The sequence below is a fragment of the Artemia franciscana genome, chromosome 5 (assembly GCF_032884065.1).
Source record: "Artemia franciscana chromosome 5, ASM3288406v1, whole genome shotgun sequence".
NCBI lineage: Eukaryota > Metazoa > Arthropoda > Branchiopoda > Anostraca > Artemiidae > Artemia > Artemia franciscana.
In genome coordinates this window covers 50,261,159-50,289,132 of record NC_088867.1, presented here as the reverse complement: position 1 = coordinate 50,289,132, position 27,974 = coordinate 50,261,159, and the positions used below count along the sequence as shown (strand labels likewise).

The 27,974-nt window shown below is 37.3% G+C and overlaps 1 protein-coding gene across 1 annotated transcript in view; it reads right to left on the bottom strand.

Annotated features, from left to right (window-relative positions):
• LOC136027550 (TBC1 domain family member 23-like) overlaps nucleotides 1-27,974 on the bottom strand; it is an 80,051-nt gene that overhangs the window by 31,139 nt on the left and 20,938 nt on the right. Inside the window, exons 4-6 of the mRNA XM_065704911.1 lie at nucleotides 15,040-15,163; nucleotides 5,084-5,208; nucleotides 3,924-4,074 (exon numbers count right to left, since the gene is read on the bottom strand). Of these exons, the coding sequence (XP_065560983.1) occupies nucleotides 3,924-4,074; nucleotides 5,084-5,208; nucleotides 15,040-15,163 (400 nt within the window). The remainder of the gene's footprint in view (nucleotides 1-3,923; nucleotides 4,075-5,083; nucleotides 5,209-15,039; nucleotides 15,164-27,974) is intronic.

Genomic DNA, 27,974 nt, shown 5'->3' with positions numbered 1-27,974 from the left:
ACTTCTTCCGCATAGAGGCCAAATGGGGTCGAGACCTTGAAAAAGAAATTATAGAAATGGGCACTTACTATTTACCAATTTTTTTTAATAATTCACACTCTGTGTGAATTATTAAAGCAGGAAATCTGGTTAATTTTTCTTCACCAAATAATTGCCTTTAACGCATTACAAGACGATGCAAGTATCAAAGAGTCAAAGAATCATATTTATTTGTTTTCTTCCAATTTTATCTGTTTTTTAATCAGTTTTCATCAATTATTATGTTAATATCATTATGTAATTTTACAAGTTTATTTTACCTAGCCAAGAACTATATGAGACCAACAGGGGGGGGGGGGCTAGGGGCTGGCGATGAAATGTCCAAAACGCAAACAAAATAATAAAAATTAACATGGAATTAGCAATCTCAGTGTCTCTCTTTTTTTTTCATTGCAAGTCTCCTTCTGAAGAGCTGCTATTCTAGACCTTTATCCTTTTCTTAATTGTTCTGATGGTTTATTCCTTTTGATTTTCAACTTATTCAATGGCAAAAATATTTCGTAAAAAAAAGACAGAAAAAAGAAATAAAAGAAATGCTTCAATCATAAATAAAAAAAGAGTACACTAACAACACCAACTTCTAAATAAAAACAAAAAAAAAGATCTTGAACTGCCCCCCTTTGGGGCTAAGGGCCGGCAATTTTGCCCCATACCACCTATTGACGGGCCTGCTGTAGCTATCAGAGCCCCCCTTCCTAATAAGCGTGATAGGATGTAATTTACCCTTTACTTAATAAAAGTCAAAAATGAAAACACGGTGCCAAATCGAACCATGGAATAAAGTAGGCCAATTAATATTTGAAGTTTTCAATCCTTTTATACTTGACGGGAAGAATAATCATATCCTGCTGCACTTAGCGAGTGGCTGAAGATGGCGGCAGCCTTCTTCTTAGGCCTCTTAATTTCTAGTCGAGGCTGTAATTGAACTTTACTTGCACAAAAAAAAAAAATCCGTTTTCTTCTGGCATACCAATCTGGAGAAATCCGCAGAACTAAGATCATATAGTAAAATGAAGGAATGTAATATTCTTAAATATTACTTAAAACTTATGTATCGATGGTCCTATTCCTATTATGGACTAGGATTTTTTTACTTGTGGACACTCAACTTGCAAGGTGGAAAAACTTTCGTTGCGTATCGTATGGCCTTTCAGACGCCTTGACAACCGGTGTTTATCTTATTTATATACGCACGTGTTTATTAACTTCGTTTCAATCAAACAGTTCGTGGTAACGAACTGTAGTAAGGAGCGACCCGGCTCAATAGTAACCAAAACTCTAAAAAAGTGAATTTTTATATCAATAGCTACATCAAAAGAATCACATTTTAATGCTGATTTTAAATATATAAGTTTCATCAAGTTTAGACTTACCCATCAAAAGTTACGAGCCTGAGAAAATGTGCCTTATTTATGAAAATAGGGGGATATACCCCCTAAAAGTCATAGAATCTTAACGAAAATCACACCATCAGATTCAGCGTATCAGAGAACCCTACTGTAGAAGTTTCAAGCTTCTATCTACAAAAATGTGGAATTTTGTATTTTTTGCCAGAAGACAAATAACGGGTGCGTGTTTATTTTTTTTTTTTTTTTTTCCCAGGGGTCATCGTATCGACCAAGTGGTCCTAGAATGTCGCAAGAGGGCTCATTCTAACGGAAATGAAAAGTTCTAGTGCCCTTTTTAAGTGACCAAAAAAATTGGAGGGCATCTAGACCCCCTCCCACGCTCATTTTTTCCCAAAGTCAACGGATCAAAATTTTGAGATAGCCATTTTGTTCAGCATAGTCGAAAACCATAATAACTATGTATTTGGGGATGATTTACTCCCCCACAATCCCTGGGGGAGGGGCTGCAAGTTACAAACTTTGACCAGTGTTTACATATAGTAATGGTTATTGGGAAGTGTACAGACGTTTTCAGGGGGATTTTATTTTGTTTGGGGGTAGGGTTGAGGGGAGGGGGCTATGTTTGAGGATCTTTCCTTGGAGGAATCTGTCATGGGGGAAGAAAAATTCAAGGAAAAGGGCGCATGATTTTCTAGCATTATTATAAGAAAACAATGAAAAATAAACATGAAAACGTTCTTTCAAATGAAAGGAAGGAGTAGCATTGAAACTTAAAACGAACAGAGATTATTACGCATATGAGGGGTTCTAAAAATACTTTAGCATAAAGAGCGAGGTATTTAGGAGGAGATAAATACCTCGCTCTTTATGCTAAAGTATTTTTAGTAATTTCAACTATTTATTCTACGGCCTTTCTGATTCAGGGGTCATTCTTAAAGAATTGGGACAAAGCTTAAGATTTAGTGTAAAGAGCCAGGTATTAACGAGGATACAAACCCCCTTGTATACATAATAAAAATATAAGATTATGAAAGTTTGTTACGTAAGTTGCTAATTTATAAGTTACGTATATTTTTTTACTAATAAAAACGTTCGTTAAAAATTAAAAGTTCTAGTTGCCTTTTTAAGCAACCGAAAAATTGGAGGGCAACTAGGCCTCCTTCTCAACCCCTTATTTCTCAAAATCGTCTGATTAAAACTAAGAGAAAGCTATTTAGCCAAAAAAAGAATTAATATACAAATTTCATTTTAATAATTTATGTGCGGAGAGCCAAAACTAAACATGCATTAATTCAAAAACGTTCAGAAATTAAATAAAAAAAAAACTAATTTTTTTTAGCTGAAAGTAAAAAGCGACATTAAAACTTAAACCGAACAGAAATTACTCCGTATATAAAATGGGTTGTCCCCTCCGCAATCCCTCGCTGTTTACGCTAAAGTTTGAGTCTTTGCCACAATTCTACTTTTTAAAACAATTAAAAGCTTTAGCGTAAAGAGCGAGGGATTGCGGAGGGGACAGTACTTTTTTATTTAATATTTCGTTAAAGGTCACTGAAGCGTAGGTACAGGTTGGTATGAACGATATTCAAGTCCCATAGCTCAAGGGGGGGGGGAACTGAGCACTGTGGTGACCATCATTCCCCTAAACCCGCAGACAAACATAAATAAAATTGAAGATATCAATTACTCTCGGAGTAAGAGATTTTTTTACAGTAAAAACTTACTAGCCTGTGTGACATACGCGGACGCGTGTATGCGCTTAATGTTACACACTAAAATTTGATGCATAGATAGCGGCAGGTAAAGACCGCCAGTCTTTAGTCCTGCATACTTTAGTAAGTTGTTCAAGTGTCAAATAAATGACTCAAAGATTTCGTATTCCTGCCCTTCTAACACATTCTTTGATAATGGTGTACCATGATCTTCGACTTCCAAATAATCTTTATCTATTAAGGGTCTTCCAAAAATGGAGAGGATAACCTATTCAGTTGGTGATGAATCTTATTATCTACTACGCACATAGCTGCATTTGACAAATTATATTGAGCCCAGAGGGAGCTAACTTGTAAATTTAAATATTATGGTTTTTATTTGAGATAATGTTCTAGTGTCACGCGCGTAATTTTTGTATGGCTGAAAAGTTTGGAAATACAATATTGTATTATCTTCATTCCTATACATGTTCTTGACTTCATTTTAATTTGATTGTTAATTTTTTATCTTCTTCTTTATTGTTCAACTTTTCAAAATAGGGATGAAACCTTTTAATCGACAGTGAACAGATATAAAATTTTTAACTGGATTATTCCAACACATATACAGTGTTCATCATCAGCAGTAAAACTTTGATGATTAAATATCTAGTTAAAAAATTTATATCTGTTCACTGTCGATTAAAAAGTTTCATCCCTATTTTGAACTGTTATACTTTCGTCATGGAAAGGTTTTTTTCTTCATTAATCTGCTATTAAATACTAAGTTACGTCCCCAATCAAAGCTATAAATATAGAAAAAAGAAACTTTCCATTTTTTTACCTTTCTAAAAGATTGAGGAGTAATAACTTCGTAGAAAATCACAAGACTATATAAGTCAAGGACATCAGATGACTCCAACTGACCCGGCATGGACACTAAGGATTCAATGGTTTTCTCAGGCTCTTCACGTTGAATTTCTAACACTTGATCCCTAAAAAAAAATGTAATTATCAGCACGATAGGAATCGTTTAAAATCTGAATGGAAGGTATAAGATAAAGAAGATAGTCAAAAATTGATAATTGACTCAAGAAAGAGGTCTTATTCACAGTAGTTAAATAATTTTGAGAAGTTTAACGCTGAAGAAACGAAAAAGAATGAGGGAACAGAATATGAGATGGAGAGGAAGGGAGATATGGTGAGAGGGGGAGGGAGGGACAGAGAGAGAGAGAGAGAGAGAGAGAGAGAGAGAGAGAGAGAGAGAGAGAGAGAGAGAGAGAGAGAGAGAGAGAGAGAGAGAGAGAGAGAAGAGGGACAAATAAAACTTGTAAAACTGTCTCTTAGCATGTATTTTCCAGGGCTTTTCCCGAAATTATTAGGAATTTTTAGAGCATTTTCAAAGTTAATTAAGATGGAATCATTGCAACAATTCCAATGACTATCAAAAGTAATAAACAAACAGATTCCTTAATACCATAAGTGTAAATAGAAGCAGCTGTGGTTGAAAAGAAGGACCTGAAGAAAAAGAACCTGAAAAGAAAAAGAACCTGAAGAAAAAAAAAAATATTTCGCCTGTTTAACCTAACTTGTTGGCTTGTTTGGCCTATTTTAATAAATATTTAACTTGTGTATTTCTTTAGTGTTCTTAAAAAGACTTTGAAAATGGGAGTGGCTTTGATTATTCGTATCCTATCTAATGGATAGAAATATCGCCTCCTCTTCTCATCTAGTGTTAGTTACACAATACATGCCTGTCAGCGCAGAATGTTTGATTGGTCCCTCAATTTTTGAGAGCATAAGAAGTAGTGTATTTCCGTAAACACACTTACGCAAGAGTCACAACGTATATAAGTATTACACGCGGGAATACGTTAGCTTTTTAACATTCTTATATAAGAGTATATCGATTTCTAATCTTGTTTTGCAAAGAAACTTCAATTAAAAAATAATTTTCAAAAGGACAATATTCTATTAGGAAATAAATGAATGAGCTCACCTCACCTCATGTTTACAACAAGAACCAAAGCAATGAAAAATGCTAAGTAAGGATCGCCTATTATAAAGCACATATCCCATAAAGATTGAGTAGCTTCCAGAGAACATGACGTTGCAAATAGCGTTAGAAACTGAAAAAGAAACGGAAATTAAAAAAACCTAAAGCGTAAAACTCAAAAGATTAAATATGAAATAAGCAAAACTGTGCAGCATGATATCAACATCACATAAATATGATGTTTTCTCTAATTGTGAAAACGATGGATATGATAGGGACAAGCGAGAGAAAAGTGGCAACCACTATTGTTCTAAAAAGTGCCACTGTGTTTTTGTTTTAATCTCAAGTTGGCAAGTTGAAAAGAAAACAAGACATGCATCAACATCATAAAGATAAATAGCATTTTTATATTTATGAAAACGATGGATGCGATAGCGACAATCGAGAGAAAAGTGGCAACCACTATTGTTCTAAAAAGTGCCACTGTGTTTTTGTTTTAATCTCAAGTTGGCAACTTGAAAAGAAAACAAGACATGTATCAACATCATAAAGATAAATAGCATTTCTATATTTATGAAAACGATGGATGCGATAGCGACAATCGAGAGAAAAGTGGCAACCACTATTGTTCTAAAAAGTGCCACTGTGTTTTTGTTTTAATCTCAAGTTGGCAACTTGAAAAGAAAACAAGACATGTATCAACATCATAAAGATAAATAGCATTTCTATATTTATGAAAACGATGGATATGATAAGGACAATCGAGAGAAAAGTGGCAACCACTATTGTTCTAAAAAGTGCCACTGTGTTTTTGTTTTAATCTCAAGTTGGCAACTTGAAAAGAAAACAAGACATGTATGAACATCATAAAGATAAATAGCATTTCTATATTTATGAAAACGATGGATGCGATAGCGACAAGCGAGAGAAAAGTCATAATCACTATTGTTCTAGAAAGTCTCGCTGTGTTCTTTAGCTTTTTTCCCGATGTACTCAAAGTTGACAACTTAAAAAGAAAACAAGACATAAATGAAAATACCTCCAACCCCGCGGAAAATGCCCACCCCCGTGGAAAATAAGGCTTTCCAAATTTGAGTTTTTTTTCTCCATAGGGAAAAGGGTATTTTGGTACTTGTGTATAATACGCCACATATGTGTATAATACGATGATATGTATATATGCATATACATATCATCTGCAAAGTCTGCATCAAATAAAGAGCGATTTTCATTCAACTGAATGCCACCTATGAAGTTGCGCATTAGCAGGATAAAATCAATGAGCATTCTAAACAGTGCTGGGGATAGAATGCACCCCTGTGGAACGGCTGATTGACTTTGAACCACTCAGTAAAGTCCCGATCATCAGTTCGACCGGCACACATTTGTTCATCATATAACGCTATTATAATTCTAACAATTTGATTAGGGAAGCTATAGTAGCGCAATAGTTTCCACAGTGAATCTCTATAGACTGAGTCGAAAGGCTTCAAGACCTTTCAACCTTTTCTCAATGACATAAAAACTCAGCAATCACTCATTCGTACAAAAAATTAAAAGAAAACAAAAACGATGAATAAAAAAGCAAATAAAAAAACTATTTTGAAATATCTGAATGCGCTACCACATTTACTTTTTAAAACTACTTCCTTCTTTTCATATATAAAATCAACCAATGTATTTAGTAAAACACTTAGATAAACATATCCTTTAATAGCCAAAAATCAATAGCTCTTCCTGAAAAAACAAGAGCTAAGAGCTCATATGGCACTTGTGACGAGGCAAGAAGAGCTAAGAGCCAAGAGCTCATATGGTATGAGTTCTAACAAAATTCTAAGAATCAATAGATTGATTTAAAAGGAAGATCAGAGGCTTAATGCCGGTCAGGATTTAAAATGAGAGCTCTGAGTTACGATGTCCTTCTAAATATCAAAATTCATTAAGATCCAATCGCCCAGTCGTAAGTTATAAATATCTAATTTTTTCTATTTTTTCCTCTCCCTTTAGCCCCCCAGATGGTGGAATCTTGGAAAACTACTTAATCAAGTCAATTTCTGCAGCTCCCTGACACGCCTACCAATTTTCATCGTCCTAGCACGTCCAGAAGCACCAAACTCGCCAAATCACTGAAACCTCCCCCCAACTCCCCCAAAGAGAGTAAATCCGGTACGGTTACGTCAGTCACGTATCAAGGATATTTGCTTATTCTATCCACCGAGCTTCATCCCGATTCCTCCACTCTAAGTGTTTTCCAAGATTCCCCCCTCCAACTCCCCCCAATGTCAAAAGATCAGGTCGGGATTTGAAATAAGAGCTCTGAGACATAGATTCCTTCTAAATATCAAATTTAATCAAGATCCGATCACCTATTTGTAAGTTAAAAATACCACAATTTTCACGTTTTCCAAGAATTCCGGTTTCCCCCTCCAACTCCCCCCAATGTCACAGGATCTGGTCGGAATTTAAAATTAGAGCTTTAAAGCACAAGATCCTTCTAAATATCAAATTTCATTAAGATCTGGTCACCCTTTCGTAAGTTACAAATACCTCATTTTTCCAAATTACCCCACCCCCTCCACCCCCAACTCCACCAGAGAGAGCAGATCCGGTCCAGTTATGTCAGTCAAGTATCATAGACTGGTTTTTATTCTTCCCATCCAGTTTCATCCTGATCTCTCCGCTTTAAGTATTTTCTAAGATTTCCGGTCCCCCCCCCAACTAAGCTGGATCCGGTTAAGGTTTAAAATAGGAGATCTGAGTTACGAAGTCCTTCTAAATATGAAGTTTCATGAAGATCCGATCACTCCTTCGTAAGTTAAAAATACGTAATTTTTTCTAATTTATCAGAATTACCCCCCCCCCCCCCCCCCAATAGAGCGGATCCGTTCCAATTATGTAAATCACGTATCTAAGACTTCTGCTTATTTTTCCCACTAAGTTTCATCCCGATCCCTCCAATCTAAGGGTTTTCCACAATTTTAGGTTCCCCACCCCAAACTCCCCCGAATATCACCAGATCTGGTCGAGATTTAAAATAAGAGCTTTGAGACACGATATCCTTCTAAATATCAAATTTCATCAAGATCTGATCAACTATTCGTAAGTTAAAAATACTTCATTTTTTCTATTTTTTCAGAATTACCCCCCCCCCCCCCCCAACTACCCCAAAGAGAGCGAATCCGTTCCGGTTATGTCAATCATGTATCTAGGACTTGTGCTTATTTTTCCCACCAAGTTTCATCCCGATCCCTCCACTCTAAGTGTTTTCCAAGATTTTAGGTCCCCCCTCCCAACCCCTCCCCCCAACGTCACCATATCCGGTCGGGATTTAATTTAACAGCTCTGAGACACGATATCCTTCCAAACATCAAATTTCATTAAGATCTGATCAACCATTCGTAAGTTAAAAATACTTCATTTTTTTCATTTTTTTCCGAATTATCGGTCCCCCACTCCCCCCCCTGGTGGTCAAATCAGGAAAACGACTATTTCTAATGTAATCTGGCCCGGTCCCTGATACGCCTGCTAAATTTCATCGTCCTAGCTTTCCTGGAAGTGACTAAAGTAGCAAAACCGGGACCGACAGACCGACAGAATTTGCGATTGCTACATGTCACTTGGTTAATACCAACTGCCATAAAAAACGAACTTTATTTTCTTACTATTTAGGCTACCATAACCTTCCTAGAAAGGGTGTCTTTACACTATGGGCTCTAGGAAACCACCCTTCACGGTGGTAATTTTTACCATAACGTTTTATTCCATCCCACGTTAAGCCATCGATCACATATCACGAAAAAATTAAATAAATGAAATGGATAACCTCTTATGCACTAATCTTTAGAAAAAAGAAATCCTGGGAAGACTATAGCACTGCCTAAGTGAAGACAATGTGAGCTCTGTGTTATTTTTTTTTCCACAACTCAGCTTCATATGAAAGGAGTTGTCATGGGCACTTTGAAGGGGGATAATTCGATTCGGAATTAAAAGTTCTATTGGCCTTTCTAAGAATCAGAAATTATTGGTGGGGAACTAGCCCCCCTCCCCCGCCCCTTTTTACTGCCCTACCCTCGAAAGACAGTCGATCAAAATTTTGAGACGTCCATTTTGTTCAACATAGTTGAAAGACCCAACAACTATGTCTATGGGGATGGAATGACCTCCACAACCCTTGGGGCACTGATATGTTATATAATTTATCATTTTTTTTTACATATAGGGTTTGTTACTGGGAAAGGAAAGGCATATTTGGTCCTGGGTCTCCAAAAAGACAAAGAGCACTGAGGTGAAACTTTCGGGGAATGTTGAGGAGAACGTTGAATAAAATAAAACACTATGTGCATGCAAAGTGTAAAAAAACGCATCAGCAAAATCTCAGGAGCGCTTCCATGCAACTGATTCCTCGTTCAACTGAACCAATTTCTAAATCAGGCCTCGAAAAACTCAACCCACGCTTATTCAACTCAGCACACAGGCGGCTCAACTACGTTCAACTAAACCCCCGTTTAATTTAGACCTCATTTAACTCAACCCCTGTAAAACTCAACTCCCGTTTAATTCAACCCCCATACACCTAAACTCTCATGTAACCGAACCCTGTGTAACTCAACCCTATACGACTAGACCAAAATTCAAGCCGTTTTGTCGGAAGTGATAAAAATTTGACTGGAATGAAATGCTCTCTATTCATTATTATTTCTTACGTAGGTGTTTTTATGCTATTTTAATCCAAAACTATTCCTCCTCCCCCTCTAAATAGCGACAATCTATTCATGTGTCTTGCATATTTGAAATTAGCAAAATTTCTCATGTCTAGGGCCTGAACACACTTGAATTTCTTGTTTGCAGTAATGATGTTGAATTGGGAATGAGTAAAAGAGAGTTGGGTTAAACTGGGTTTTGTTGCATGAGGGTTTAGTTGCATGGGCGGGGGGGTGTGAGTAAATCGGGGTTGAGTTAAACGGAGGTTCATCGGAACGGGGGCGACTACTGCTATTACAAAAGCTATTACTACGCATACGACTATTTCTGGTAGAATACTAAGAAAATTACTTCAAGTGTCACTTAAGCACAAATTTTGTGCTTTAATTATACTTTGGTACAAATTCGAAGTACTTTTTACAACACTGGTTATGAACTGGCTCCAACAGAAAATAAAAAGGGAATAAATATTATTTGTATTTTTTCGACCGGAAGAAACACAGGCATGAGTCGCAATATTTAAGTAATGGCTGAAACAGTAATAACTTTGATAAGATAGGTTGTTTAGAAATAATTTTCAGTACATTTTTGCTTTTATTTTTCAACCTGTTGTTTGGACCTAATTTCGGTAATTTATTTTGCTTATAACACCAGTTGCCAACACTGTTTGATAACATAGATCCTTCATTAAACCACACTGCCTTTCCATTTACAATACAATTTTGCTTTTTTGCTAGAAAGCTTTACCAATAGCTTACATAAGAAATGAATATTAGTTATTTTTCTGACAAAAATAAACAAAGACATATGCAAAACCGCCCAAGTAACAACTCAGTGAGTAATAATTATTGATAAAGACTTTTTACTTAGAAAATATAAGCTTTTTCCATTGTTTTTTCATCTACTTTTTGCGTCTATGTTTTATAAATTAACCTTCTTCTTTTTCATATGTTAGAACGTCTTAATAAACTTCAAAAGCAATTTTTGTAGATATTTTTTATATTTTTTGTTTAGAGAAAGAAGGCATGATATTTCTTATCTGGTCCTTAGATGAATATGCACTACAGTTTTTTTTCTTTTTTTTATGTCTGTTGTCCGGAAATAACAAAAACAGAAGAAAATAAGGATCAGCTCTGTTTTTTATTGAAATAAAATAAAAATGTTTTAAACAAATAACTGTTTCTGCAGCCAGGGTATTACTCTACCAGCGCATCTCGACGTAACTCAACAAACAAAAACTCTGAGAATAGAACTGGTTTATAATCTTACTTGGAAATATCAACTAAATTCTTAGAAATATCTTAGAAATTCTAGATATTATTTTACTAAATACCATTAAGGGGGAGTGAGTGATTCGGACGGTTGCTTGTATTAGCCTTTATTTAGGTAATATTCTATTGTAGCACAAAAATCAAATCTGGAAAGAATGAAATTTAATTTGTTTTTTGTGATACTTTCATTCTTCTGTTAGTGTCTTTTTCTTAATTTCATTTTTCATGAGAATAGGGAAATGGCATAGGTTCCCGATGACAGGTTAAAACGTAAGTACACACACACATCCACCTTTAAGTGAAGAGGAAGGGAGGGATCCGAAATTTTTTCTAAATGGGAAGGGGACCAAAACCAAAAATGAAACATTTCAGGCAATCATTTATTAAATATTTCCAGGCAGGAATAGGGGAGAGGTGCTTTAGACAAACCTCAAAGGATAAACACCCTATGTACTGGGGGCCTCTATGTGCCCTATATAAATGAGCCGATAATTCAAGTCCAGTTAAAATTTAAAGAAAATATTCTGAAGTAGTAATGAAACAAAATAATCAATATTTTTCTTAGCACCAACTATATTGCAGGATTAGTATAAACAAGTAAGCATGAAGGCATTAGACCAACAAGGACCGGACCGGCGCTGCTGATCTCCGTTCCGTGGCCCCTCAGCCAGGAAGTACAATGGGGGGTTAGGGGCCATCCGTTCTCTGCCTTCCCCAGATTTCTTCAGTACCCATTTAGATCTGGTTCGACTCATGTCAGCGAAAAGTCAAGCTAAGTATCGACCAGGCTAATGCATCTTTCAGGAAACTCAAATTTGGCAGAGCCAGAAGTACTCTCTTTTAAATCGAGCTGAGGCTGTTCAACAGCAACACTTTGCTATGGTTCTGAAACTTAGCACATAGATCAACTACATGAAAAGAAACTTCTCAAGTTCAAAAAATGTGTTTAAGGCGCATTCTAGATATCCACTGGTCCCAAAAAGTAACAAACATTACTATACGACAGAAAACATCTCAGGCATTGGTAACCAAAGTGATCAAACATAGGAAGTGGAGATACCTCGGTAATGTGATACAAATACCTGAAACTCGCCTACCAAAGGTCATCCTTCAGTAGCAACCAAGTTGCACCAGAAGAAGAGAACGCCCATAAAATACCCTACGACGCAGCTACCGGGCTGACCTAACAAAGCTCAATGCTTCAATCCAACCTAAATGAGAAGATGTCTGGGCGGCCGCAGCGATGAGAGATGACTGGCAGCTCTTCTTGGATTGCCCTAAGTGGCTCTGGAGTCATAGGAGGACCTAAGGTCTACGGTAAGGTAAAGCTAAAATGGGTTACACTGCAAATACAAGAGACAGCATTTTTTTTTTTCAGCCAAAAATTGGCTGAAACTAGAAGTTCTCTGAATATATTTTCCGAGTCCTAAATACTATTTTCCCCTCTCAGAGTTACAAAACTTTTAGAAACAATTATTGCGAATAACTACATTTGTAAATGTACTATCAAGGTGCTATTTTGGAATGAGAACTAAAAAAATCAGATATGTACTACGGGTGGCGAGGCTGGTTACATAAACTTATTACAATAATGAATAAGGCGCTGGGACTTTTTCAAAACATTTAGTAAACCGTATTTTTGGAAGCAAATGTTTAGTATAGAAATGTGTTCAAGAAACCATTTGTTCTTGTTATTCCTACAGCTTGAGATAGCCGGCAAAGTCAGAGCTAACCGTCAAAACCTAAATAAGAATATCAGTCTTATTTGTTTTCTTCTTCAGTTTTACTTTAAGCGGGGCTGAAGAAACAGGACCACTTTTTGTCAAAAGGCCGTAATAAGCAGCTTTTTTTATGCCTAGCTTATTTTCTGTAGAAGAAATAGCCTAATCTATTTTACAGAATCAAAAAGTTCGTGGTAACGAACTGTAGTAAGGAGCGACCCGGCTCAATAGTAACCAAAACTCTAAATAATGGAATTTTGATACCAATAGCTACATCAAAAGAATCGCATTTTAATGTTTATTTTAATTATATAAGTTTTATCAAGTTTAGTCTTACACATCAAAAGTTACGAGCCTGAGAAAATTTTTAGAAAATAGGGGTAAACACCCCCTAAAAGTCATAGAATCTTAACGAAAATCACACCATCAGATTCAGCGTATCAGACAACCCGATTGTAGAAGTTTCAAGCTCCTATCTACAAAAATGTGGAATTTTGTATTTTTTTTCCAGAAGGGAGATCATGAATGCGTGTTTATTTGTTTGTTTGTTTTTTTTTCCCAGGGGTGATCGTATCGACCCAGTGGTCCTAGAATCTTGCGAGAGGGCTCATTCTAATGGAAATGAAAAGTTCTAGTGCCCTTTTTAAGTGACCAAAAAAATTGGAGGGCACCTAGGCCCCCTCCAACGCTCATTATTTTCCCAAAGTCGACGGATCAAAATTCTGAGATAGCCATTTTATTCAGCGTAGTCGAAAAACCTTATAACTATGTCTTTGGGGACGACTTACTCCCCACAGTCCCCGTGGGAGGGGCTACAAGTTACAAACTTTGACCAGTGCTTACATATAGTAATGGTTATTGGGAAGTGTACAGGCGTTTTCAGGAGGATTTTTTGGTTGGGGTGAGGGGTTGAGAACAGGGGGATATGCTGAGGGAACTTTCCATCGAGGATTTTGTCATGGGGGAAGAAAATTTCCATGAAGGGAGCGCAGGATTTACTAGCATTATCAAAAAGAAAAAACAATGAAAAAATAAATATGAAAAAGTATTTTTGAGCTGGAAGTAAGGAGCAGCATTAAAACTTAAAACGAACAGAAATTATTACCCATATGAGGGGCTCAAGTCCCCCTAATACCTCACTCTTTACGCTAAAGTATTTTTAGTAATGTCAACAATTTATTCTACATCTTTTGTGATTCATGGGTCATTTTTAATGAATTGGGACAAAATTTAAGATTTAGCGTAAAGAGAGAGGTACTGACGAGGGGGCGAACCCTCTCATACATGTAATAAAAACATGAGAATAAAAAAGTTCTTTACGTAAGCTAATTTATAAGTTACGTATATCTTTTACTAATAAAAAGATTCGTAAAAAATTAAAAGTTGTAGTTGCCTTTTTAATTAACCAAAAAATTGGAGGGCAACTAGGCTTCCTCCCCCGCTCTTTTTTTCTCAAAATCATTCGATCAAAATTATGAGAAGCCATTTAGCCAAAAAAATAAATATGCAAATTTCGTTTTAATTATTCCTCTGCGGAGAGCCAAAATCAAAGCATGCACAGATTCAAAAACGTTCAGAAATTAAAAAAAAAAGTTTTTTCAACTGAAAGCAAGGAGCGACATTAAAATTTAAAACGAACAGAAATTACTTCGTATATGAAAGGGGCTGCTTCCTCATCAACGCCCCGCTCTTTACGCTAAAGTTCTTTACTGTTTTAAAAAGAAGAGTTGAGAGAAAGAGTCAAACTTTAGCGTAAAGAGCGGGGCGTTGATGAGGAAGCAGCCCCTTTCATATACGAAGTAATTTCTGTTCGTTTTAAGTTTTAATGTCGCTCCTTACTTTCAGTCGAAAAAAACTTGTTTTTTTATTTAATAAAAAAAAAGAAAGAATCTACCTGCTTGCAAAACATCAGGGCTAAATAGGGCTCAAAATCAAAGCTTTTTTTACGAGTCATTTTTACGAGTCTTTTTTAACATTAGGGCTCAAAATCAAAGCTTTTTTTACGAGTCATTCAAATATTTCTTATTTTTTTATTCTTCAATTTAAGTCCGAAATGTTTTTTGGCGAAAATTGAAAATAAGCGAATAAGTTCTCAAATTGGAGCTACTATGCTTAAGAACTAAAGTCCAATGATGTTTTCTATATACACCAATCTTGGTTAGAAATCACACCACCAAAAGAAAAACTCCTTTTTAGAGAGATATATCTAAGCACAAAGATTTACAATTAAACTCTAAACTCAAACTCAGAATAAACTAAAAAGGACTTTACCCAATCAGCACAAAACTGTCCGATATCAATTTTGTTATTATCGAAAACTGAACATAGCTCTGGGTCGTGATACAGAAGAAGAAGCCGAAAGAAATTATTACATGCTTTTAAACCATCTAAATGCCTAGAATAAAAATAAAATTATTCAAAACATAAAAAAACACAAATTACAAATAATTATATCCAAGCATTGAAAAAAAAAATACTACCCAAAGTTGAATGATGAAAAAGACAAAATAAAATATAATATTCCACGTGAAAAACAAGGATTTTGCCCAGGACAAAATCCCCTTCAAATATTATAACACTAGAATAAAGCAGTTGTTATACACTTTTAAGTCAACCAGAAGTCTTGAATTATAAAATATAAAATACAAGAAAACAGTATATAAATACAAGTGAAAAAAAGGAAAAGTGAAAAAAGTAATGGTTATAAAATCACTTATAAATGTAGTGATAAAAATTCGACCCATAGGCTGTTTAGAAAATAAAATGCTTATCAAAGGTAAAATAACGATAAGCAAAGCTATTTTGCTGACAATGACGATAACAATAATGAAACTTTGAGGAGAGACTCCGTATCATAGCCAGGACGGACAGATAAGGATATACTTCACACGGGGCTACACTTCAGGAAGGGTCCAAATTAGGAGCCACTCAGCTGAATTAGCCCCACACAAACAATACAAGTGCACAATACAACCACACAAACAATACATGAATAAAAATTTATTGCGACCTTTTAGTTGATCAAATGAAAAAACACTTGCTTTTTCAAAGAAGTAAAGAGCAATATTACAGCTTATAATACACAGAATTTGAAAAACGCAGAAGGAAAAGGAATTGCATATTAGGGAGGTTTCCCACCCTCAAACCCTCACTCTGTACGCTAAAGCTTACCAATACTTTGTTGAAAACATTTTGAATACACAGCCAGCGGGTAGTTGCAAGTCTTGTACATAACGATTGTCTTTAATAACATTTGAACTGAATATTTTATGTTAAAATAAAATGTATATCAACAAGCCCACTCCATCATATCTACCTTATGACTATGACTATCTACCTTAGTTCTTCCCTAGGACGGTTGCATGATTGACTATTTATGTACGAGTGAAAATGACATAATTTTCATACAATCCTGGAAAAGGTTTATGCCAGCTGTGCCTCTCACTCAGACTACCTGATTTGGTCTTTTCTCCAGTTAACCATGGCTTGATGGCAACTTGATTTTAATTCAAAAATCAATGGAAGTAAATACAATTTAACAAATAAAAATATAGCGAACATGCGTATAGTATTTTAAATAAAACAGTGGACAAAACAAAGCAAAAAAAGGTAAAAACGTCCGGAAGCCTTCATTAAAAAAAGTAACAAAAACAAATAAATAAACAAAAAACAAAATGAATTATGCTAAATTAAACAAAATATATAAATAACAGGAAAACGAAAAAAAAAACAATAAACATGATTCACATCTTAATAGCTTCCAATATAATTTTCAAATAACTTTTACATGGTGATATTGGAGGCTATTAAGACGCGAGTTTTGTTTATTGTTTTTCTTTTCTTTATATACTTTGTTTAATTTAGCTTAATTCATTTTTTCTTTTTTCTGTTGATAAAGGCTTCCGGACATGAAGTCGACGTATTCAGATTTCTTTTTTTAATTAAAGTTTGTTAGAGCTTTGCTTTGTTTTACCCACTGCTTTGTTTAAAATGTTGTACCCGTTTTCCCTACATATACCCTCGCACTACAGCATTCCTTCCTGAAGAATTGAGGAAACAAGTCGAACTTCAGCGTAAAGAACAAAAGGTTGGGCAGGAGCCTCGTATACAGAATAACTTACGTTCATTTTAATACCGAATCTAGAGTTATCCTAAATATGGGGGAGGCTAACGCTCAATCACCACAATTTATACTACAGTCTATGTCTTGCACAATGATGCCTCGAAACGGTTTTGAGCATTTCTTTCACTAGTTCTTGGAATTTTTTCTCCATATTATTTCGGCTCAGTGTGGACAAGAATCGTTGTGTAGGTATTTTTGTGGATTGCTGCTCTAGGGTTCTCGTAGGCTTCAGATTCCAATCGCACTCCTTTCTAGAGAATTCAGCAAACTTTCATACACTAGTAGCTTTAGATGAGGAAAATTAAAATTAATTAATCTTTATATTTGGAATTACCATAAACAACAGATTATTTTGACGTAAATACTGTGATCAAAACTTTGTTTTTAGACTTACGATTTCCATTGACAAAGTCGATTTTTATTTAATAGTAAAATATTGTACTAGCATGTTAACAAATTGAGAGGGAGTAGTCAATCCAGACTTGTCCCAGTTAAAGATAGGAACGGGGCCACAATTAGTGATAAGAAAAGAGTTAAAGAGAAATGGGCGGAACATTTTGAGAATGTGCTAAACCAAGATACAGTTGCAGGAAAAGATATAGAGGGAAATGAAAAAGCTTATGATACCTTGGATGTGAAGCAAGATTTGTTTTGTGAGGAAGAATTAGCGACAGCACTAACAGGATTAAAAAATAATAAGGCTCCAGGTGCTGATAGTGTAGTTAATGGGTTTCTTAAACATGCTGGCTCCGAGATTAGAAATAAGCTATTGAAGATTATGAATATAATTTTTGAAAAAGGGGAAGTACCTTACAATATTAGGAAAACTTTAATTAAACCACTGCATAAGAAAAATGATTAGAGTGAGTGTCGTAATTATCGAGGCATTGGTCTGGTCTCCGTAGGTAGCAAATTACTTAGTAATGTGATGATTTTTAGACTGAGACATGCAGAAGACAAGGTTTTAAGAGAAGAACAGTGCGGTTTTAGAAAAGGTAGAGGATGTGTCGACCAAATTTTTACTCTTAGGTTAATAATTGAGAAGTGCCTTAGTTGCCAAACGCCTTTGGTCCTCAGTTTTATAGATTATGAGCAAGCGTTCGATTATGTTGATAGAAGAGATTTAGCTATGCAATTAGTGCTATGTACGAGAATAATACTGCTGATGTTTAGGTAGGAAATGAGGTTAGCAGCTGGTTTTGTATCAAATCAGGAATTAAGCAGGGTTGTGTTCCATCCCCCTTCATATGAATCATTTTGATGGACTTTGTCTTAATGAGCACAGGAAAGGCAATGGGACACCATGGAATCAAAATTACGAGGAAAAACACTCCTGGACTTAGATTATGCTGATGATTTAAGCATCCTAGATGAATGTTTGAGCAAAATGGTTCATGGTGCTAGAATAGGTTTGAAAATTTGTGTTAAGAAGACTAAGTCACTGAAGCTAGGAATAAGTGAAGATGAAATGGTGATGTTGGCAAACGAAAAGAATGATCAGATGGGCAGCTTCACTTTCCTCAGTAGTATTATTAGTAAAGAAGGTGAGAACAGTGAAGATGTTAAAAATAGAATAGCCAAGGCTCAGGGTGTTTTTCCACAATTAATAAAAGTTTGGAAGAAAAGGAAGAAAAGTCTGCAAACCAAGATTAGAATAATGGAAGGTACAGTTATGACAGTGGTAAAATATGGCTCTGAAGCAAGGGCGTTCCAAAAATCGGATGAAGATTTGCTGGATGTTTTCCAGAGAAATTGCCTATGGATTTTTCTGGGTACCCGGCTGACTAATCGTATTTCAAACAGTAGGCTCTACGAAAAGTGTGGTTCAATCAATTCCCGAAGATTCTCCTTTTCCACCACCCATCTAGGGTTAAACAGAAAGCAGGTCGTCCTCGTCTGGGGTGGGAGGATGTCCTAAAGAAAGATTAAAAGGAAATAAGAACTTCTTTAGAGGGTCTAAAGAAGAAGGCTCTGAATAGATTGGGGTGGAGGAGGAGCGTGCGTAGCTGTGTTGGCTTCAGGCGGCTTGGTGCTGCGGTAAGTTGTTAGTGGTAGTAACAGTAGTTCTTTTTATTGCAGTGACCCCAGAGCTCTTCAATGCCATCATAGACCACATCATGACAAAGGCAACTTCACGTCTCAGTTTTGGGCTCAAACTTGGGGATCACGTCATCTCAGACGCTGACTTTGCTGATGCCCTTGCCATCCTAGATGTCTCCATGGATCAGTTGCTGAAAGCACTTCAGATTTTACAAGAAGAGGTCGCTAGCGTGGGACTGCAGATAAGCTGGGATAAGACGAAAATTATGGCCATAGACCCGTCTTCTCCTACTGTTAATTCTCCAGTTAGCCTAGACAAAATAACTAGCATTGAAGTTGTCCAAAGGTTCACCTACCTGGACTCTATAATTTTCTCAGATGGATAGCTTCTCCCCGAGCTCCAAGCAAGGATATCCAAATTGTCTTCTGCCATTGGTAGGCTGAACGGTCATCTTTGGGGAAAACGGAAGATCAGTCTTTAAACTAAACTGCGGATTTTCAACGCCCTTGTCGGTTCTGTAATACTTTACGAAGCTGAAACATGGCATGCATCAACCACAACACTAAGGGCCATCGATGTATTCCAGACCAAGAGTCTGAGAAGGATTGAAGGCCTAAGTTGGTTTGATTTCATGAGTAATGAGATGCTACTGCAGCTCACCAAGCAGTATCGGTTTTATATCCAAGCAGCTGAGCATCCTTACGATGGTTCCAACACCTACTTTGAATGCCCCTGCACTTACCCGCAAGTATGATCTTTGATTTTAACCCTACGAAAGCCGGTTGGAAGCGACCCCAGGCCGTCCAAACAAGCGATGGTCCAACAAAAAACTTTAATTTGGATTCAACCGTCTCGCCAAAAAATCCCACGGACTATGCGAAAGCTTAAAAGATAAAAATTTAGGCATATCCTGAACAAGGAATCTCTAAAATCCTACAAAAATACCAGCAGAAAAGTGCCTTTAAAGAACAGAAATCAGAAGGAATTTTAGCTCCTTGTACATTTGACATGCAGCAATGCCTACTAGTCCCAGGTGTTAAGGCATAATTAGTTTTCTATAAGTGTCAGCTCTGGATGTATAATGTGACAGTGGATGTTTCAGAAGATGGAGAAAAATCGTAATTTTTTTTATGGCACGAAGAGCCATAAAAAAGGAGCTAGTGAGGTCACCTATGCTTTATATTTGTTGCTTGGCCAGAGTAGGTCAAATCTGAAGCAGGTTGTAATTGTCTCTAGTACATGCAGAGGCCAGAACAGAATTCTATTGTTACTGGAATCTTGTCTTACTTTTTGTCTAAAATTGCTGTCGGAGCCCTATAAGTAATTGACTAGAAGTTTCTGGAACCACGTCACATACATCTAGAACGTGATTCGGACCATGCAAGGATAGAGAAAGCAAAAAAAAAAAAAAATGAAGTCAGTGTGTCTGCTGACTGGGCAAGTGTCACCAGGTATGCCAGAGGCAAGATGCCTATGAATGCTCATCAGGTAAAAAAGGAAGAAATCTATGATTTTGCTGAATTCTCAAATAAATATTCGTTTGTAGAAACATCAAAGTTAACCGGAATACGCTGGTTCTGGTACACAAAGGATTTTGAAATTGTGAAGTTTAAAACTTCCCACAAGGAAAACGAGCCACTTCAAACCACTTCACAGTTATCTTTTGGTATTTGACCAGTGAACAATTAACTGAATTTAAGCCGGATTAACTCTGTACCTGTTCGGAATAAATAACGAGTGAAATACTTTTGAACTTGCAATTGAAACTTGTTAGATAAATTTATATGTGATTATGGCTTAAGGATTATTTATGGATTGTGCCTCTGAGTTAGTATTCAGTACTATTATCATCTGAGTCGTGCACTGAAATACTTGGATTACTTGAAAATTACTGGATTATTTGCCCCACTCAAAGATACGTTATTATTTATCCTTATTGCATTCATTCAGCCAGTGCAGATCATTTCATAATTGTGCTTATCGAGAACTTCTCTGTGGATACATCTTTTTCGCTTAATTGTTTTTGGACTGGTGCCGAGTCGTGAGTGAAATTTGCTTATCATGGACAATTGCCCTGTTTTGAACTTTGTTCAGATTAATCTCGATGAGGGGTTGGACCATCAGTCGATTGTGAAATACGCTAGTGATTTTTTCCCGTATGAAGACGTTCTTTGCGCTAAGAAACTTTTATATAATACCTCATCGTTCGGGACCCAGTGCTAAGAATAGTTCATTGTCGGACATTATCGCTACTCTTTCTCGCTGCTCTGCAAAAAATATTGATATTCCAGAGTTCGTGATCAAATCCCCCTCTGAAGTCCCCAGTATTCCGGCGTCAGCTTATTCTATCCTAACCGCCAAAGTCAACCAGTGCCTTGCTCACGTCAATAGTCAAGCAACGTCTAAAAATAGTTCTTTGGTCTCAGATGGTAGGGCTACCAATCGCAAACCCTCGTACGCCGTCCTTCTTAAATATCCGCCTCCGCAACTAAGAGACCCCGTTTCTCACAAGGAAAAGCTTGATTCTTTCGCCGGACATGACGGAAATTTTTCAGTAAAGTCCGATCCGGTTCGGAAAAGATGGCTTGTTGTCACGCGGGATAAAGTTTCCACCAATTCTCTTGCTGCATCCGCTTTTGTCCAAACATTCTTGCTAAAGTGATCGATCCCAAACCTCTTGTAGTAATTAGGGGACTTCTCGATAGTGTTTCTAGCAGTATACTCATCACCGCTATTCCTGGTCTTGTTGAGGCCACCCAGATCGGCTTTTCTCATACATTCTGTTTAGAGTTCCTTGATTCCGCTGCACTAAAATCTGCCATTGCTACAGGTCTCCGCTTGGGTTACGAGTCTTTTAAAATATCGGAATAAAAAGAACTACCCAGACGGTGTCTTAGATAACAAAGTATCCATCATTCATTAGCTCACTGCCCATGTGCCCCAAATGAGATGAAGTGCTCTAAATGTTCTGGATGCTATTACAATACTAAAGACAATCCTTGCTTAGAGGCCCCGAAATGTGCCAACTGTGACGAAGCTCATGTTTCCTATAGCATTAATTGCCCAGTGATCAAACGCGCTCTGAACTCTGCTCCAAAATGAACCAAGCCACTATTTTAAGTTTTGCTTCTTTCAATATTAATGGCACAAAAGACAAAGACTTGTTAATTAACGAATCATTAGTCCATGACAGAGTTCTTGCAAGAACATCTTTTGACCAAATCCAACGTTTCTAGCCAAAAGCGATTTTCTGTCCACCATTTTTTCCGCAAGAGGCTAAGAAAACTAGAGGCCGCCCTTCCGGTGGTCTAACAATTTTCTTCCGTTCCCCATCAAAGCCCTCTGTGATTCATAGTGATGATAACATCTTAGCGATTCAAAGTGACAGTACTGCCTTTATAAACGTTTATTTACCTTGCGATCGACGTTCTAGAGCATCGTTCACATCTTTCACTAAATTTTGCTCCAATTTAAAGTCTTTACTCGAAAGTCTACATTTAAAAGACCTAAATTGGGTTTTATCTGGTGACCTGAACTGTGACATTCTTGGTACCTCCGATAGGTCAACCCTCTTGCTAGAATCACTTCCTAGTAGATATCACGTCGCAGATAAGAGCCTCCCATTCACGTGTATTCATAACAAAGGCTGTTCAAAATCGAACCTGGATCACGTGATCACTTCCAGTTCCAGCTCATTATCATCGATTGTCAGGGTGGATGAAGAGAAGATTGATGAAGATCACCTTATTCTTAGCTGTAATTTGTCCTGTGAGATATCTGGCAAAACACTTTCGGCTCAGCCGAAGCGGCATAGGGAGTTGAACTGGGATCATGCTAATGTCCCCCTATACCTTGCTACGCTAACTGCTTTACTGTTGACCATAAAAGTGCCATATCACCAGCCGCAAACTTCGGTTTCCTCGCCTTCAAGTGGAGTTGACCTAAATTGCTATTTTTATCAAACTGTCCATTGCCTTAAATCAGCTTCCAAAGCTGCAGTCCCTGTGGATAAAGTTCGGATTGGTACTAGGAAGCCTAATTGGAATGTTGATCCTGAAGTAAACCGTGCTAGGCAAAATGCCAAATTTTGGCTCCTGGAATAAGGTTATTAATAGTGAGAAATGCTCCCAAACTGCCCTATCTTGTGTCGAGCTAGCTAAAATTTTGTTGATCATTATAAGCGTGTGTTCAGTGTATTTAATAGTTTCCTTCAGTATTTTATTAAGTTGCTTAAACAACTATTACGCTAAGAAACTTTTATATAGTAATTGCTTCCCAGATGAGCCTATACCTCGTCGTTCGGGACCCAGTGCTAAGAATAGTTCATTGTCGGACATTATCGCTACTCTTTCTCGCTGCTCTGCAAAAAATATTGATATTCCAGAGTTCGTGATCAAATCCCCCTCTGTAGTCCCCAGTATTCCGGCGTCAGCTTATTCTATCCTTACTGCCAAAGTCAACCAGTGGCTTGCTCACGTCAATAGTCCAGCAACGTCTAAAAATAGTTCTTTGGTCTCAGATGGTAGGGCTACCAATCGCAAACCCTCGTACGCCATCCTTCTTAAATATCCGCCTCCAGAACTAAGAGACCCCGTTTCTCACAAGGAAAAGCTTGATTCTTTCGCCGGACATGACGGAAATTTTTCAGTAAAGTCCGATCCGGTTCGGAAAAGATGGCTTGTTGCCACGCGGGATAAAGTTTCCACCAATTCTCTTGCTGCATCCGCTTTTGTCCAAACATTCTTGCTAAAGTGATCGATGCCAAACCTCTTGTAGTAATTAGGGGACTTCTCGATAGTGTTTCTAGCAGTATACTCATCACCGCTATTCCTGGTCTTGTTGAGGCCACCAAGATCGGCTTTTCTCATACATTCTGTTTAGAGTTCCTTGATTCCGCTGCACTAAAATCTGCCATTGCTACAGGTCTCCGCTTGGGTTACGAGTCTTTTAAAATATCGGAATAAAAAGAACTACCCAGACGGTGTCTTAGATAACAAAGTATCCATCATTCGTTAGCTCACTGCCCATGTGCCCCAAATGAGATGAAGTGCTCTAAATGTTCTGGATACTATTCCAATACTAAAGACAATCCTTGCTTAGAGGCCCCGAAATGTGCCAACTGTGACGAAGCTCATGTTTCCTATAGCATTAATTGCCCAGTGATCAAACGCGCTCTGAACTCTGCTCCAAAATGAACCAAGCCACTATTTTAAGTTTTGCTTCTTTCAATATTAATGGCACAAAAGACAAAGACTTGTTAATTAACGAATTATGGTCCATGACAGAGTTCTTGCAAGAACATCTTTTGACCAACTCAAACGTTTCTAGCCTAAAGCGATTTTCTGTCCACCATTTTTTCTGCAAGAGGCTAAGAAAACTAAAGGCCGCCCTTCCGGTGGTCTAACAATTTTCTTCCGTTCCCCATCAAAGCCCTCTGTGATTCATAGTGATGATAACATCTTAGCGATTCAAAGTGACAGTACTGCCTTTATAAACGTTTATTTACCTTGCGATCGACGTTCTAGAGCATCGTTCACATCTTTCACTAAATTTTGCTCCAGTTTAAAGTCTTTACTCGAAAGTCTACATTTAAAAGAACTAAATTGGGTTTTATCTGGTGACCTGAACTGTGACATTCTTGGTACCTCCGATAGGTCAACCCTCTTGCTAGAATCACTTCCTAGCAGATATCACGTAGCAGATAAGAGCCTCCCATTCACGTGTATTCATAACAAAGGCTGTTCAAAATCGAACCTGGATCGCGTGATCACTTCCAGTTCCAGCTCATTATCATCGATTGTCAGGGTGGATGAAGAGAAGATTGATTACAATCACCTTATTCTTAGCTGTAATTTGTCCTGTGAGATATCTGGCAAAACACTTTCGGCTCAGCCGAAGTGGCATAGGGAGTTGAACTGGGATCATGCTAATGTCCCCCTATACCTTGCTACGCTAACTGCTTTACTGTTGACCATAAAAGTGCCATATCATCAGCCGCAAACTTCGGTTTCCTCGCCTTCAAGTAGAGTTGACCTAAATTGCTATTATTATCAAATTGTCCATTGCCTTAAATCAGCTTCCAAAGCTGCAGTCCCTGCGGATAAAGTTCGGATTGGTACTAGGAAGCCTAATTGGAATGTTGATCCTGAAGTAAACCGTGCTAGGCAAAATGCCAAATTTTGGCTCCTGGAATAAGGTTATTAATAGTGAGAAATGCTCCCAAACTGCCCTATCTTGTGTCCAGCTAGCTAAAATTTTGTTGATCATTATAAGCGTGTGTTCAGTGTATTTAATAGTTTCCTTCAGTATTTTATTAAGTTGCTTAAACAACTATTACGCTAAGAAACTTTTATATAGTAATTGCTTCCCAGATGAGCCTATACCTCGTCGTTCGGGACCCAGTGCTAAGAATAGTTCATTGTTGGACATTATCGCTACTCTTTTTCGCTGCTCAGCAAAAAATATTGATATTCCAGAGTTCGTGATCAAATCCCCCTTTGAAGTCCCCAGTATTCCGGCGTCAGCTTATTCTATCCTTACCGCCAAAGTCAACCAGTGCCTTGCTCACGTCAATAGTCCAGCAACGTCTAAAAATAGTTCTTTGGTCTCAGATGGCAGGGCTACCAATCGCAAACCCCCGTATGCCATCCTTCTTAAATATCCGCCTCCAGAACTAAGAGACCCCGTTTCTCACAAGGAAAAGCTTGATTCTTTCGCCGGACATGACGGAAATTTTTCAGTAAAGTCCGATCCGGTTCGGAAAACATGCCTTGTTGCCACGCGGGATAAAGTTTCCACCAATTCTCTTGCTGCATCCGCTTTTGTCCAAACATTCTTGCTAAAGTGATCGATCCTAAACCTCTTGTAGTAATTAGGGGACTGCTCGATAGTGTTTCTAGCAGTATACTCATCACTGCTATTCCTGGTCTTGTTGAGGCCACCCAGATCGGCTTTTCTCATACATTCTGTTTAGAGTTCCTTGATTCCGCTGCACTAAAATCTGCCATTGCTACAGGTCTCCGCTTGGGTTACGAGTGCCGTGTTGTCTCCTAGTATATTTAAATGTGTGCTTGCATCGTGCCTGTGTCCCCTTAAAAGTTCTGTTTTTAAGGTAATATTGGTTTGTCTTCTGTTGCATATGCAGACGACGTTATTCTTGTTGCCCGGACTCGCTGTGGATTGCTTTCCAATTTTACTATTTTAACCAATGAACTATCTAAGATTGGACTGTCAGTTAATGCGTCTAAATGCGAGTTTATTTGTTTAACAGCCCTTGTGCGGTCGCTCCATTCGTTGCTGGGACTGCATTTCTGCTATGTTCTTTTTTAGTTAGTTGGCTTGGTCTGTGTTTTGGCCCAACACTTTCCACTACCTGTTCATCCCTAGTGAATCAAGCCATGAAAAACCTACGTGTCGCTTACGGAAAAATATCCCCAAACAAAAGCCGTTGCAACCGCAACGGTTTGTGCATGATTTACAACGCTTATTGCGCCCCTGTGCTTTTGTTTTTATCAGGCATGGCTCATCTGTTTCGTAAGAAAGATCACCATACTCTACGTGCGGCTTATTTCAGATATTGCAAATTCCTCCTCCGGCTTCCTAGATGGCACCGAAACAGAAAAATAATTGCTCAATTTGGTTTAATAGATGTGCCTTCTTGGATTCGGTCTTCCACTGATGATTTATGTAAAAGACTATCAACTTTATTCACGTTTACGACCCTCTGCAGCCTTTATTCCGTATTGATACTGGTTTAATTAGTCCATGTTGTCTTTTGTTAGATTGAATGTTCTTTCTCGCTGTTTATCGTTTTTGTTTATTTATAATACTCCATACTTTGTGTCTTTTATACTTTTACGGGTAATAAAGTTCATTCATTCATTCAAACCATGAATTTACAGAAAAAGGGTTAAGTTGCTATCATCTTGGTTCTTATCCAGAAGTTTCCAAATGGCCACATGATCAGGAAACCGAAGCCACGAAAACCTCATTTTTCTTCATCCCTTAATCCGAGAGGTTTCCTTTGGCTTTACAGAAACCTTCTGTATGGCAAGGAGCTTCGCGAATATATTCCAGACGAAGTTGAGCTTCTTTAAGAAGAATTTTCGTCTTTTGGTGGATTATGGTTTGTTTTATATATTGAACTGATGACTTGTAAGTGAAAAAAAAATAATTAAGTTTTTAAGCCCATTTAGCAAAAGGAAAAAGATGAAATTGTAAAATTGTTGTTTCGCAAAAATGGATCAAGTGCCTTGTCTTCTATGTAACAAACAATTCAGCCATTTGGAAATTCCCCAAGAATTCCAATCGAGAGGTTAACTAGGAAACAGCCTTGAAAGTTTCAAGTTTCTTAAATTCTGATTTATGAGAAAGATTTTTCATTGCTTTTGCTCTCCTGTAAAATTAGGAAAAAGTGGAATTCTGTTCTTTTTCCAAAGGCCATTGAAATGGAGTAAGAGAAGAATCAAGAATGAAAGATGCATGGACACATGGCACTTTTTCCTGTCTTCTCCCATGTTTCACAAGAAGGCAATGAATTCAGAAACAGGCAACAAAATAAAATGAGAAGTCAAAATATAATGTACAATGAAAAGGCATATACAATAAATGACTATCAAGGTGTTTTGAAGACGAGTTAATTAAGAGCAAAGGAAAAAGGTCTTCTTATGAAAGGCTGGTTTTGCAATTACTACTAATACTAGTAACAACTCACAACAACACCAATCTGCCTGAGTCCAACACAGCTACGAACACTCCTCCTCCATCCCAATCTGTCAAAAGCTTTCCTCTTTAGATACTCCTCATAGTTTTCAGTTTCCCTTAAATCCTTCCTTAGGATCTCCTCCCAACCCATTTGAGGATGACAGCTGCTTTTTGTCTGGCCGAAAAGAACGGTCCTCGACAGTCTGTCAATCTTGATCCTTCTAACGTGATTCCTTTCTCTCAATACTGGAGAAGAAGTTAAAATTTACCAATACGTGCCATTGTCTTAGACTTATATGTAACCCAGTACAACTTGGTCCAATGGCGAAAGATTGCTAA